This window comes from Lampetra planeri, chromosome 4 (genome assembly GCF_965212315.1).
Source record: "Lampetra planeri chromosome 4, kcLamPlan1.2.h2, whole genome shotgun sequence".
In the NCBI taxonomy this organism is placed as follows: Eukaryota; Metazoa; Chordata; class Hyperoartia; order Petromyzontiformes; family Petromyzontidae; genus Lampetra; species Lampetra planeri.
Genome location: NC_136110.1, coordinates 20,249,237 through 20,264,987, shown reverse-complemented (window position 1 = coordinate 20,264,987; position 15,751 = coordinate 20,249,237). Strand labels below are relative to the sequence as shown.

Sequence of the window (15,751 nt, the reverse complement as noted above, 5' to 3'; positions counted from 1 at the left end):
CTCCATCTGTAGCTGGCCCCATTGGGCATGCATAAGGCCCAATGTGTAATCTCTATGTGCAACCGCCACAGCTGGTGGTGGGTCACTCAAAGCCGCTACGACCCCCGGTGACCCAGCCATAGGCTGTTTACACTGGCTCGCGCGCGACAAGCACGCGCAGCGTCTATTTCAGCGGCAAGCGGAATAATGCGTCGGCATTACAGTGCCCCACACGCCTGCGATGAACCACTCGAAATAATTCTCCTGGAGTATTTCAAACCAGCGTGAGAACTGTCCGGGAGGCTGGTCCACTCTCAGAGAGTACTCGAGTGCCACGTGGTGCATGCAGACTACAACGTCTCTGCCATAGAGAGAAGGCCTGTACTGTTGGACGAAGTACACCATGGCCAACAGTTCCCTGCGGGTGACACAGTACCACTGCTCACCGGTTGACAGGATGTGACTCCCGTATGCGATCACGCTTTCCACCACGATCTTCACCTGGGACAGGACAGGCCCTATGCCCATGTCACTAGCATCAGTGTCCAGTATGAACGTTAGGGAAACATCTGGGTAGTCAAGATGAGGCGCGTTGGAAAGGTGATTTCGCAACCATCGCAAACTGCGGATCAAATCTACGGTAATACAACGCAAACCCGACAAAACTGCGCACTTCACCCACCGACTTGGGGGTTGGCCAATCGCATATGGACGCCATTGTATCCGGATCCATCGCTATTCCATTAGCACTAACAATCTGGCACAAATATCACATCGAGGTCTGTAGCAAATGGCACTTGGCGGGTTTCATTTTCAGATTAGCCGACCGTACGCTGGAGAGTACTATCCGCAACCACTGCAAATGCTCCTCGAATGTGCAGCCAAACACGATGATGTCATCTAAGTTAATGAAGAAGGAGTCCCACTGCAGTCCTGCCAGCACCAACTCTATGAGTTTCTGGAAAGTCGCCGGTGCCAACTGCAATCCCATTGGGAGACAATTAAACTGGAACAGTCCCTGAGGCATTCAGAATTCCGTTTTCGGGCCTGGATGACTTAACCAAGGGATCCTGACAATAGGTCCCGACAATAGGTCCAATGTGGAGAAAATCTGAGCGCCCGACAATGCGTCCATGGAATCCTCCATATGTGTCAGCTGGGGAAGCGTCTTCTACTGAGACTTTGTTCAATTTACAGAAGTCGACGCAAAACTGTAAGCTGCCATCCTGCTTTTAATTATCAGCGAGTACGTGATGCATTGTTATAATCTTGTTTGAATTATCAGTAATGAGTGGTGAGTGACGAGAATTAGGTGAGTCATACATGTTCAGTCGTGTTTGGTGACTGGAAGTTGGAAGTGGAAGGAAGCAGCCTTCACGTGTTAAGTGAGAAATAACAACGAACACCATCAACACGGTGACTGAACGAGCTCTCAGTCTCCAGAGCAACGACACAAGCCACGCCAACGGCCCTGTTCATGGCCAAACAACGTGCCAGATAGATGATTACCTAGTGCCTTGTGGCGTGTTACTAGCCCCATCAACCCCTCGAGTGCCTTCAGAGGTACATGCTTACAGCACTTGCCCCAACATACTAAGGCTACATGGGCGATCTTTGGTCAGTGGTGAGTCTAGTGAATGTCGGTTTTTGGTGATTGGAAGATGAGTGGTGAGTGCTGAGTAAGGAGTGTTTGGTGGTGTCAGATGTCAGATGATTAGCACAGTTCGCTATGTATGGTGTTCGAAATAAGTTCAACATACGTACATGAATATACGTAAAGCAAGTTGTGAGTGCCTATAAGTTATGACTGCCAGGTGAGTGGTGTGTGGTAAATGTGCCAGGCAATGAAACAAACCAGATACTTTATTTTGTACTTTAAATGTTTATTTTACACCAACCCGAACATTCACGAATAACATTATCAATTTACAGTACAGTTTTGTTCATTCATAAACCAAATCGGACACATCAAGCATTATAAATCGAGTCTACAATTAATAGTGTACTGTATGTCCATTTTTATAGGGAAATGATGCTTTGAATATGGCGTGGAGGCTAAAACAATTTTTTAAATTTACTCCACCAACCAATTGAGCTCTGTTTCTGGATCCTCTTTGTAATGCACACGCAACCAGATTATGCATGAGTCGGGAGCGTGAACACAACGCAGAACATCACACGGCCCCAGGTAATATTTGCCTGGTAGAGCATTATCAGATCCGGTACACTTGAGATTACATTATTTGGAAATCGAGTCGATAATTAGCTAATTATAGATTTGTAATTAGTCGTACCATACTACATATGCAATATTGTTTAACATTATGTCTTCACAAAGGGAGAACATTTTTAACTTACTATGAAAATGGCAGTTCTATTATGGATCTTTACTTTAAAAAGATTTTTTCAATTTGTATATTTAGCACTGGCGGTACAGTATGCATGCTGGTATGACAAAATATATTTCTTGTCAAATTAGAAAGCTTATTGTTTAACGTCTAATATAAATGGCACATTGTTACAGTGTCATTAACACTGGTAATGTCTGGCATGGCCACACAAACTCACTGCATCAAACCACCCATCCTATGCTCACGTGCCCAGTCCCACATTAAAAAAGGCAATACCCGTAACAAGAAACTGTGATTCTAGTATTAGCGATAGCATTGATGTAAAGAGCATGATACTTTAAGCCTGCGGCTTCTTGAATGCAGCAATTGTGGCATTGACTCCGCTGTTGACGCTCTGCTCTCCCTCGGCGATCTTAGGAGCTTCACGGTACAAGCTCATGACCTGCGGAAGGAACGGGGAATGGGTGGTGTTTGAACGTCATTGCCTATAGATAAACGAACATGATAGCAATCATACCTGGCCGATACCAGCCACACCGATGACTCATGCAAATCCCACCTTTGTATTGTGATCGATAAAGAAAAGGACATCACACCTTGCCATCACTTATACTAGTGCACAGTCAACACTTGAGCGCCAAGGTTCACGAGTCTTATCACCATCTTGTGGTTTTCACATTTGGTTTCTGACCACTGAATTCCACTTTCAACACCTGCCTTGGTAACATGTTCATTTCAATCCTCCACATATGCCCCATCCATAAAACGTTTCCCTGATTAATTACAAGGTTCAAGGTTAAGTGACACCTACATAGCTATTTACAACAATATCAACATTAACAATGATAATGACACTTATAAGAGCAATAACAATAATCACATTGACAGTGACGTGTTATTGAAAATGCTTTTTACTGTAACATTTGTATGATAATGACAATGGCATTGCTACAGTAAGAGCATCAATATTGACATTGACAGCGCGATCATGGTAAGAACGTTGACATTGACAGCATTGGCACTCACGTTGCTGATCCAGCTGTTGTAGGCTGACACACGGGTGAACACGGTGGGCTTGCGGATTGTGTTGCAGCCCAGAGATGAGACGTAGCTGGTGATTCCCTGCACCACCCAGGCATTGTCTGACTGCTGGCAGTTCAGTGGGCCACCTCCATCACCCTGTGATGCATAGAAGAGGATAGATATGCATCCACGTTAACTGGGTAAAGCATGCACGGGATATGGTGGCGGGTGCTGGTAAGGGTAAGTACAGGAGCTTGCAAACTTTTCAAATACACTTTATGACCGTGTTGCTAAGTAACGGAGTAAAATCACACAACCCTAAGGCCTGATTCAATATGCACCCTGTTTGGTCTGGCATTAATTTAGTCAATATTTGTATTCCTTCTGTTATTTATTGATTGAATGTAGTCATGCAAAAACTTAGTCTGAAGAATTTTAGTCAAATTTAAGTGTCACCGGATTTCATTTGGTCAATCTGTTAGTCTAGGCGACTAAAGCAGTCACACAATTTGTCCAGTCTGAGTTATTAATTATTGGGGTTGGATGTGCGCCGTCCCCCTCCGCTTCCCCAACATTACCAGGTCAACCAATCAGTGATCTTAGTGGTCACAGTCATCACCATGCTTGGTGATTGTTGTCCACTCATAGTCACTGTTGACTAAATTCAGATTTAAAATAAACATTGTGTTGATAACTATTCTCATTAGTAATTTCGTTAAATAATTGAGGCGGGTTGGCTCGCGTTGAACTCCATACGCACAGAGCACGCAGAGCGGGTGCTGCCCCCTGCACAGATCACGCTGCTCCTCAAGCTGCTCCCCCACCAGCTGGGCTGGCTGCACGTCGCGTAGTCCACCACGGGCAGGCTGGCCTGCTGCAGCGCGCTGGGGAAGGGGCCGCTGGCTGCTCACGCGCACAGACAATGTGGAAACGGAGAGCATTGGTGAAAGCATCGGGGTTGTGTGGCGTTCACAGGTGCTCCCCAAGCGAACCATTGGTGTCTCTATGTTCAATGTGCCAACGGCACATAGCATCACAGCCCACCTACTCGCAGGCTATTGACTCTATACAGAGTTGTGTTCATTTTGACGACAGAAAGATGAAGGGCTGAGTCAACCCTCTACTGTGATTTGTGACAGTTTCTCAGCCAGAATCATCTCGTAAAACTGGAGGGGCAATTGACGCATTGGGCTTAAATCACTTCCCATAACTGTGGCACCGATGGACACTGGGTGAACGGTACTCACTGTCGAGAGAACCCCATCCCGTGACGTAGCACGGGTAGTTGTTGGGCAGGATCTGGTTGGCGGTGGGCAGGCAGGCGAGGCGCACCTTGCTTGTGAGAGTCACGGGCGATGCAATCTTGAACATGGCGATGTCGTACCTGTGGGGGATCGAGATGGGCAGCGTGATGCAAGGCTCAACACCAGTAACGGACTGGGACAAAAAAATCGGCCCAGGCATTAGTAAACAAACCTGCCCAAATTATGGCTATTGACAATCATTTTTTTTAATGGGCTGTGGGACAAACTATATACGAGTAGCTAGATGTGCGATGTGACGTATTCATGTGATTTTGCCGTGCAATTTCATTGGCCCATTTGGGCAGATACAAAAAACAAATGGACTGGTGAAGAATAATCTTTTTGGCTGCCAAATATAGGATTTAATGCCAACTAAGCAATGGAGCTTAGACATTAGAGGTAAGAACATTTTTTTATTTTTACTCCGATCACATTTGCTATTTTTCCACACAAACCGGCTCACCTGCCCTCGGAATGGACCGGCCCACTGTGCATTTGCCCGGAATGCTGCCCTATGGCTAGTCTGGGCCTAATCCACATCCAACATACCCCATGCAATAGGGGTTCAGCGCTTTGCAGATAACTCTCCCCTAACCGTGGTGATGTGGGGGACCAATATCGCAGATGATATTATCTGCTATTTTACTCCTATTATTTATAGGAATAAAATTGCAGATAATCATGTATAATTGGAAGAATAGGGCCACGGATAATAGGAGTTTTTGCAGACCCTACAGTTCCTGTCTGTATGTCTCTGTATGCATGTCTGTTTCTCTACTTATAGTGTTTATATTTTGTCTGTTTGTCTAAATGACACTTTATGTTTGTATTTTTGTCTCTCCATGGCAATTCTGTCACGGTGTCACAAAAACCAGTGTGCCTGTTTGCGTTCTCACCCATTTGCTGGGATGCTGGGATTCCAGTAGGTATGCCAGACGGCCAGGCTCAATGGAGGGGTGATCTCCCCCGGCTCGGTTGTGGACACACTGTGCTTTCCCAACACCACCCTGTAGCTGTAGCCATTCCTGCACGTTGTGGTGGATGTGGGGAGATAACAGAGCAATGGGTGGTCTTAATCACTTAAATCTGTAAACATTTCAGTGAGGAAGTACTAAATAGAAATATTGCGATTTACTGCCACGTGGCATCGTGTGAAGGTAATTGATAGATGCCGCCTCCTTGTTGCCAAGATCGACTGCTCCATCCTTGGTGGCCACAATGTGGTACAGGAAAATACTGTACAGTACCTGGGCCACGGTGCAGTTGCACTGCCTGCACACATACTCGCGACTCCATTGGTGCCATGACTCACGTGAAGCAGCTCGCAGAGGTGAGCACCCATTGACGAGCAATGAGGGTTCCTCCACAGTAGTTGACCCATCTTCCTCCAGAGTACCTCTGCACGAGCGCCTGCAATGCAATCACAGCGAGATTGGTGGCGGTTACTGTTATTTGTCCAGGACTCCAATTACTATATCGAATAATACAGTCCTAACTTAGCCCTTGAGTCAATGCACAATGCTGATTAGAGCTGATTGCGAAGGGGTGTAATCCAGGACTGGTTCAGATATCACTCGCCACAGTTGCTGGAAATATAACCCATGTAGCCCGGTTCGTAGTGCAGTACGTAAACCACTGTGCCTCCGCTCTCCCAAAGTACAATTTAATTAAATCTGTGTTGTCCTGGTGTGTTCTGGGACTGTTTTGCTGTTGTTTTACTGCCTTTCCCAAGCATGGGAATTGAAGTACAAATGCAATATGAACTTCGAAACTTTATTAAAAATAATATTTATGTTTGAGGGACCCGACAGTGATGTGAAGGTATATTCCTCTCCTGGTATGCGGGAGGTCAGGGGTTCAAACCCAACCCTCACACTTGTACATTTGGAGTATGCATGTTCTCCCTGTGGTCGTGTGGATTTTATCCCTGGGTGCTCATGGTTATCCCTCCATATTTAAAAACTTACATCAATATTATTTTGCTGATATAAATTTTCGCATGATGGGCCACTTTGGTGAGCTATCATTTGTGGTCAGGACGTATCTAAAAAAGAAATAGTTCAGTGGGCTTTATCTGGTAAGATAAAACATATATTTTCGTTTAATTTATATATATTTTTTAAGTGATTTGTTTATCTTTCCTATACTTTGCACTCTTGTTGTGTTTTTGCGTTGTGTGTTGTTGTAACGTTCTGACCTGCCCCTACTGGACATCTGTGAAAAAGAGCTTCAAAGCGAATCGGATTTCTCCAATATAAAAACATTCTGATTCACATTCGGAATACAGTGACTGATTCAATGTCATTGGGAAGAGTGGAAGATCTGAAATTTTGATGTTGCATACATGCAGCCTTTTTATCAATGTACTGCTGGATGAGGGCCTCCACGTGGCATGTACAACAATAGATGCTGCTGCACTAAGATCGACTGACAATGCATCGTGTGGCTGTGATGGCTGTTATTCAGCCTCTGCCGTTACCTGCCAAGGCCAGGAGTTGGCGCGAGCCTCCACGCCGTTCACCACGCGGATCTGGGGATACGCTGCGATCCCACAGCTCTGAGCCGACACCTCAGCTGTGAGGAACAAAAGCACACACACGCATAAATGTTCTCAGGGGTGCAGCTCTGGGGTATGCAGCGTATGCGTCCCATATGGGCCCAGTCGGTCACAAGGAGTCCCGAATAAACAGACGAACAAGTATAACATGTTAAGAACAATTTTTTTAAATCTTTTTTACAAGCGGTCTACCATGGACCGAGCCCGATTCACGCTATCGTATCAATGGAGCATTCAGATTCGCGATCCACCACCTTTGAGGAAATCCTAGAGACCTATACCGATGGGCCGGCATGAAAGCAAGACTCATAACGCATGATAATTTCATTGTGAGTATTGTACCTTTACGTTTATTAATACTTTAACTGTGAGACTGTCTTCCTCTAAAACCCAATACACGGTGCAACTGAAATCATATCGAAACAGTGATAGCCTGCGTATTATTGCATACGGGTTAAAAACATCAGTAGCTGTTTCAGTGAGAGTCGGGAGAAAAGAGGGGGGTGTCCACCAGTCAATGAATGCGGACTGAAATAAAAGCGGAAGTGCCATACGAGCATCTTCTAGAACTAAGTCTAGTTCCTGAAGTAGCTCGAACGGTCGCTCCACTAAATGAAATGCGTGCATTGCAATCACTCAGCAGCTCAATGTGTCAGCAAGAGCAACACTCACCAGCAACCAGCAGAGCAGCACAGACGAGAAAGGCGAGCATGGTTGATCGATGACTTGGAGCTTCTTGAATGCTTGTAGTTTCTTGATCACTGCCGTGTCTCACTGCTGGGACCTCTTCGCTTTTATACAGAATCTGTTGCCCATGTGAGTCCTCCAGGGGCAAACAGAATAGGGAAGTCCAACTCTCAACCAAAACAGCATGCAAATATCAAATTATTTACGTTTCAAATTAAGGCGTGCCATCGTGTCTGATATTTAGGTGGGTGTCAGCAGGAGAGAAGTGGTGGAATTTAAAGTATTTTTAGGCGTATAAAACTTTTATAAATGATGCAGCATGTGCAAAAAGTTATATTTTTATGCAAAACACACGCTATGGGAGGATCGGAAGCTCTTATCCTGGTTGGTAGTTTTATAGGCAGATACCCCACACCACAGTATGGGGAATATCCATCACTGGCTTAGGCCCGCCAGGAGAAGTGAACACTGCCAAACACTGGTTGAACAGGGAGACACTTTTGTTTGGCTTTTAGTGATTTGAAATGTAATGCATTCATTTATTTTCCTTATTTTAAGCCCATTTTTTACATTATTAACCTTACTCTTTGGTTCTTTCGGTAAAGTCACGTAGGTAGGAAAGAAATATATATCACGACGTTTCGATCACAACACCAGCGATCGTCCTCATGTGGAAAAAAATATCCAGCACTACAACTGTTGAACCAAGTAGAACACAGTGAGAGAGCTTCTACAACAAGAGGTTATATATGTTGGCCAAGGGCAAGCAGGCGGGGTCCGAGCTGGGAAGCAGTCCCATCCCCGCACGCAAGCACATCAGTTGTGTTAATGGGGAGATTAGGGAGAGAGATTAGGGAGAGAGATAAGCATGTCAAAGTAAATGAGCTTCCATCGCCGCATAAGAGAACCACCGCAACGGTGGTCGCGCCAGTGAAACACACAACCCACCACACATCCAGAACCATCGATACATCGAGGCTAAGCGAGCAAATGTGGCCATGTTAGTGAGACAACAGCCCATTAATGCAGAGGCACCCAAAAGGCCAATGCAACTCAGAGAGTCGGAGATAACAGCCAAACGGCAGGAAGGATGGAAGCACCGCAGCAAGTTACGACTTTACTTGGTTAATAACGTCCTTCCAATGATTGCTCAGCTTATACCAATCATCTCGGTTGAAATTGTCTCCGTGTTTATAAATCTGGATGGCTTCATAGACGAATCTTTGATAGTAGCCCGAAGGTTTGCAGAGTACCTTGGTCTCGGAAAAAACAATATCGTGCGAGCCCACAGAGTTATAACAATTATCAGCCAAGGTAGAGTTATTGGTTCTGTCGTGTTTCAAATCTGCCTTGTGTTCGTGAACACAGTCCGAGACATGTCGTTTCGTTTCCCCAAAGTAACGGCTGCTGCAGACACAACCTAGTTTGTAGACACCAGGGTATCGCATGTCATGAATGACATCCTTCACAGATGGAATCAAATCACGGATTTTGTGTACTGTATTGAATCGGACCTGGATCTTGTGTTTGTTTAAGATTTTGGAAATATTTTTGGTAACACCTGCTATGTATGGCAAGGTGATGGTTTTGATTGGGTCCTGAGATGGTTGTCTCCCCGTGGTTGGGGATTCAGCTTTGCGGATTTTGCGGTCTGAGTATCCATTCATCTTGAGGGCTTGGTGTACGTGCTCCAGTTCACTGGCTAGGTGGCGCTGGTCGGAGATGCAGTGGACCCTATGGTGTAGTGTTTTGATGAGGGAATTCTTCTGGGCCGGATGGTGGTGGGAATCAGGCTTTAGATAGGAATCCGTGTGGGTTGCCTTCCTGTAGACAGAATGTCCCAACAAGCCATCAGGCCTCTTCTCGATCAAAACATCCAGGAATGGTAGCATGCCATCATTTTCCACTTCCATTGTGAATTTGATGGAAGGGTGTATGGAATTAATGTGGTTGAAAAATTGGTTCAGTGCTGGTTGGCCATGTGGCCAGATTACGAAAGTGTCATCTACGTATCTCTTCCACAGGGAAGAACGGAGGGTGGATGTCAGGATGGTATCTGTTTCAAATTTCTCCGTGAAAACATTCGCTACCACTGGTGATAAGAGACAACCCATAGGGGTACCTTCATTTTGTTTGTAGAATGTACCATTCCAGGTGAAGTAAGTGTTGGTAAGGCAGTGCCTCACCAAAGTTGGTACATCAGGATTCAGTCCCTCTTGGACCAAGTCTTCAATGATTGCTATTGTGTCAGGTAGGGTTACCTTGGTGAACAGAGAGATTACAAAAAAACTAGCAAGCAAATCATCTAGAGACAGTGAAATGTCCTTGATTAGAGAAACCAAGTGAGCTGAGTTAAATACTGGTCTTGCCCGTGAATGGAAGCAGGGTCTCAGACAGAAATTGTGCCAGTTTGTAGATAGGTGAGTTGTTGGTGGATACGATAGGACGGAGTGGAGTACCTTATTTATGGATTTTTGGAAGGCCATAATTCTTGATGGTCTAGCAAGCCCAAGGTTTTAGAGAGAGCTGCTTGGTCGGTTCGATTAAAGAAGTCGGATTAGTGATGATATTGCTTTTTTTGTAGCCAGACGGTTGGTAGGATTTTCGTTGATTTTGGTATAACTGACATATCATTAAGAAGGTCCTGGATGTTGTTGTTGTATGTGGTTTTATCCATGATGACTTTGGCATTGCCCTTTTCGGCTGAGAAGATGACAATGTCATCTCTCTTTTTCAATTGAGCAAGCTCAGAGCGCTCGTCCCTGCTGATGTTACTAATGGATTTCTTAGTGTTTTTGAGGATGGCGGCGATTTAAGATCTTGCCACGTCTGCTGGGATGTGTCCCAAACCTTTGAGGGCTACGTCATCCTGGGCAATGATATCATCCACTGGGATGTTTTTGGGGGTGACTGCAAAATTCAGCCCTCTAGCTAGTACCGATTTTAGGCCATCAGAAATTGGGCTGTTACTCTGATTGATAACAATCTTTTTAACATCTAACCTTTTCACGTGTGGATCTGGCTTCTTTTTTGACAGGATGTTGAATTTAGCAATCAGGTTAACTTTACATTTGGTTGACATTGTCGCGGCAGAAGAAACAGTCATGTTATCTACAAGGTCCCAAGCAGATGTGGACATTTTATCTCTTAATGCTAAGTGAGAAGATGGGTATAAGCTGAGCAATCATTGGAAAGACGTTATTAACCAAGTAAAGTTGTAACTTGCTATGGTGCTTCCATCCTTCCTGCCGTTTGGCTGTTATCTCGAACTCTCTGATTTGCATTGCCCTTTTGGGTGCCTCTGCATTAAGGGGCTGGGGTCTCACAAACATGGCCACCTCTGCTCCCTTAGCTTCGATGTATCGATGGTTTTGGCTGTGTGATGGGCTGTGTGTCTCACTGGCGCGACCACCGTTGCGGTGGTTCTCTTGCGTTGACGCGCTTGCCTCTCACAGCGCAGTTGGCAGCGCCGCAGCTTGTGTTACACATAGACATGACATTATCTTGCTAATCTCCCTAATCCCTCTGCCTAATCTCTCCCATCAACATAGTGCTTGTCTCCCATTAACACTGCTGCTGTGCGCATATGCGACATTAGTACTCCTATGCGGCGACAGAAGCTCATTTACTTTGACATGCTAATCTCTCTCCATAATCTCTTTCTTCCTAATCTCCCCCATTAACACAACTGATGTGCTTACTTGCAGGGATGGGACTCCTTTCCAGCTCGGACCCCGCCTGCTTGCCCTTGGCCAAAAGTTATAACTTCTTGTTGTAGAAACTCTCTCGCTGTGTTCTTCCTGGCTCAGCAGTTCTACTGCTGGATTATTTTTAATGTCTGAGGACGATCGCTTGTGTTGCGATCGAAACGTCCTGATGAATAATTTATTCTTTATTTTTCTACATACGTGACTTTACTGAAAGAACCACAGAGTATGGATTCCTGAAGTCAAGAAAGCTTCAAATCAAGATTCTTGACCTTTTTTTGTTAATTTTGATAGTTACAACATTTTATCATAAAGTGTTATGTCTATGACAACATAGAAGATTAATTCATCAGCCTAAATGTTGTGTTTGGGATATACCTGTTTGCCTTTTAAGCTGGACGCAGTGGCACATGCCTGTGATCCGGCATTTTATAGTCGAATGTTGGTGGACCATGTAGATATATGAGAATCTTCCACACGTGATCTGATACAAAGTGGCCAGAAGATATCAGTACGGCAACTTGATTCTAGAGTCCATTAGTGCAGATCATCCAGTGTTTTCCCGGACCCGGGGCTCGGGGCTCATGTGTGGGGTCTGGGTCCTGGTTGCGTCGCTGCTCGTCGTCATCTCTCTGTCGTCTTGCCACGTGGAAGAACTCCTGTGTGGTTTCCATCGCCGTCATCGTCACGCCGCCAGCCAGCGGCGTAGCCGAGTGAGGGCGATGGGACCACACCAAGTGATCGGCTGTGTGTAACCAGTAGAGACGTTAATACCTAGTGTTGTACTTAGTGTAAGGAAGAATAAGCGTTGGCCTGTGTTGTGCCCAATGTGAGTAATAAAGAAGAAGTACCCTCTACACGACATGTCGCGGAAGTCGCTCATTAGACTTGCATTGCACATGCAGTCACTGTGTTACTGTGTGGGCGCCACAGTACTGTACCACTTTGTTTCAAAGCCTCTACATGATTCGAAAAAAAGTCTCGGTTTTTATATTGTTGATGGTGCGTTTGTGTGTGTGTGTGCGCGTGAGTGGGTGCTGTTGCTAGGGACGGTAACTAACTCTGAGAGGGCACGACCAGAACGGGTTGTCCCTCAGTTTAGAAAATATTCCCTGCCGCCAGCAAGGCGTGCACAGGGTGTTCACGCCGATGAACCGTCTCCCTGGGCCGTGCGAAGGCCGCGTGACCTCGAGTGGACAGAGGATTAGGGGTTGTGTGTTGGCAAGGGGCGATCTTCAGGTTGTCAACAAATGCCTGGAGAAGATTTTAGGCATGTGTTGACAATGATGGAGAACAAGTGGAGACTCTTTGACTTATTTAATGTATTAACATACATTTGTTATCATGTTACAGTGCATTATCCGTTCTTTATACATTAATAACGATAGTCCCTTATAAGTGTTAACATTTATTTGAAGCACCCTGTAGAGTGGGACCCCAGCGGTCGCTCACCACTAGGGGGCGGTGACGGTACCTTGACGCTTGTGCCTTGAGGCACCTCAAGGGTGCACCTTGAGGCGACATACGCGCACGGATACACCCATATACATGTAGAGATATCCTCCACCTACGTAGAGACACACTCATATGTAAACTGGTGATCACATGGGCGTCTCAGGCTCAACGAAGCGGGGTGTCGAATATGAATCCCTGTGTGAGGTCGTTAGGTGTGGAGTGGTTGCCCAGCTGAGGTGTGCGATGACGAACCTGTGGTGCACACGCATGTGCACTTAGAGTAGGGGGGCAAGTACCCCACCCCAGGAGGGCCTCACTTTGGGGAAGGACTGTTCTATACAGGGGATGAGGAACCTGAGGACGAGATGGAGACCTGCTGGGGGCAGGCCGGTTGAGGCCGCAACCAGGCCGGGCGGAGTGGTAGGGGGCCGCGCAATGCGCCCCCGACGGAGTTTGCGAGCACACGAGGGCCTGACAGAGGCAGGGGGCTACTCTGGAACAGCACTCGCCGCGCCGGGAAGACCTCGGGTGGCGCCGGCAAGACCTCGGGTGGCGCCGGCCCACCAATTCCCCCACCCTGCTCGCGTAGATGTCGCGTCGGGTGACATCACATGGGGCTTGGGTCGTACAGAATTTGTCAAAAGATACAGCGGCGTTTGCATTCGAAGCAGCAGGATATTAAATGGTTGAACAAATAATGTAGGAAGAATAAGACACAGGCACATGCCCTCCTTTGTATTTGCTTAAGATGTGCGTGGTTTCACAGTTTGTCAAATAGAATGACATTTGCAAGAGAGCATTGCACCTGCACACATTTATTTTTTACTGATATTTAAGATTGTGACCACATAATGGGCACCTTTAAAGTCACCTAAAATTGTGGTAATGTAATCCCTATTCAATAACAAAAATATGTATAGAGTTTTAAAAAGCCACTGCCAATTTTTGTCTTGTTATGGACTTACTATGGAGGGACAAATATTAAATTTCAAAATATCACATTGTGAAATGGCTTATGATATGTTTACGTCATTTAAAGGTTGCTTATTTTTACAAACTGCCAGAGTGACGGTAATATTCGTGGAGTGCAGTGTGAGGGAAGGACCATCTGTGAACAATGACCAAGATCCCCCGTATAGCCTTAATACACTTTTGGAGAAAGCGCTGTAAGTGAGCACCTATTAAGATCAGCGCCAGCACACGCCCGGACGCCTTTGTCTCCCAAGTGAGAAATTTACACATCGCACAAAGTACTCATTTGAGGCTGAGTCTACCTCGGGAAGGTCCAGGACCAGTTCAAATAATCGTGACTGGTGTTGGCAATGATTATTTTTGTAATCCACAATGCGGTGGATAAACTTAAGCCATTTACGCACTCGAGATTATTTACCAGTACATCAATGCACATATATACATAACATAGGTGGAGCAACACATTCTTCCTGTTATATCCAATATTACAGATTGAAGAGTGGACATTTTATTGCAATATCAATGCTCATCTCAATTTTCTCTGGTGTTCGCCCCCCCCCCCCCCCAGCTGCACAAAATCCCGAGTCCCATTAAACATTCTGCAAGAGTCTGATTGTCTTACTGTGGATGCCACAATAACCTAGAACTCGTTTAGTCCATCTCTCCATACAAAAGCATAGGCTTGGTTAAAGTCTAAAAAACAAATGCAAAGCACCTATACAAATTTCCAGCTGTTCACTACGATCTGGCCAAGTGTAAGTAACAATGCGATGGCTACAACTGAGCCCTGCCAAAATACCCACACTGGGTTTTCCTCGTAAGTGAGCACATCCGTTTAGTTTATTCAGACGGGCAAGATGACTCCATGGCTCGCACGGTAACCACATTTCGAGTGCGAGTCAAGCACATCAAATCACAGAGCCTCTGCGACAGACGGTTCCCGACTGCAGGGCACGACTAATATCAACTACAATCATGAACGTTTGACATGTCAGGCAGGTATAAATTAAATAGGCAGATATAAATGCACGCCCGAACATACCAAAATCTCACAAAAATGCTTCCTGCATGTAAATTATCCTTTGTAATGAAATAAATATATATATATACCTCCAGCACAAGAAATGCTTTCATCCTTTATACATGGAACTTGAAACAAAATATAATATTTGCATTGCCTGAGGTAGTTTCCGATACAAATAGTCAATCTCAAATATGCGTGCGAACAGGTTCCATGCACGTTTATATTTTTATAGTTTGTATAATGCAGCTATAAAAATGCACGATGCCCTACGGAGCTTTTTCCCCCCACAAATGTCCAGGAGAGGTAGGTCAGAAGTTACATAATGCAAGGCGGGGGGGGGGGGAGATCCTATTATCCTGCTTTATCCACTTACGTAATTTTATTTTCACACTAAAACTGGTTCGTGATGCCCTCTGGGGGGGGGGGGGGTGATTATGAAGAGGAGGCGTCCCGCACAATGTGACGATAGTACCGTGGGTTTGCGCCACGTGTGAACAGATATTCCCCAATGGCTGTCCCACGGCGTGGATGGTTCTCTCCAGGTTCTCCCGTTTCCTCCCACAAATAGCCACCCACTATGGGAATTTACCAAACACCCCGATGTTAGCAGGACCCTCCTTAAAAAGAGTACTGAGACTCAGTGAGACTTCCTAAGGTAAAGTTTATTATTAAAGTTCCTGTAACACATTCAG

The 15,751-nt window shown here is 45.6% G+C and overlaps 1 protein-coding gene across 1 annotated transcript; it reads right to left on the bottom strand.

The window, feature by feature from the left end:
• Positions 1 to 1,841: 1,841 nt before the first annotated feature.
• Positions 1,842 to 7,993, bottom strand: LOC144717802 (chymotrypsin-like elastase family member 2A). Its single transcript, XM_078593466.1, has 8 exons — positions 7,887 to 7,993; positions 7,137 to 7,231; positions 5,970 to 6,067; positions 5,554 to 5,682; positions 4,601 to 4,737; positions 4,114 to 4,256; positions 3,357 to 3,509; positions 1,842 to 2,772 (listed from the first exon to the last, which is right to left on the bottom strand). Exons 1-8 carry the CDS (start codon positions 7,924 to 7,926, stop codon positions 2,668 to 2,670), a joined length of 900 nt encoding a protein of 299 aa, XP_078449592.1. The 5' UTR covers positions 7,927 to 7,993; the 3' UTR covers positions 1,842 to 2,667.
• Between the last annotated feature and the right edge of the window lie 7,758 nt (positions 7,994 to 15,751).

Excerpts from the sequence above, each read along its gene's own strand:
- LOC144717802 (XM_078593466.1), bottom strand. The coding sequence starts at position 7,926 with ATGCTCGCCTTTCTCGTCTGTGCTGCTCTGCTGGTTGCTG. Across the intron at positions 7,232-7,886 it reads TGCTGCTCTGCTGGTTGCTG|CTGAGGTGTCGGCTCAGAGC; the intron begins GTGAGTGTTGCT and ends TGTTCCTCACAG. Across the intron at positions 4,738-5,553 it reads CCCAGCATCCCAGCAAATGG|GTACGACATCGCCATGTTCA; the intron begins GTGAGAACGCAA and ends GATCCCCCACAG.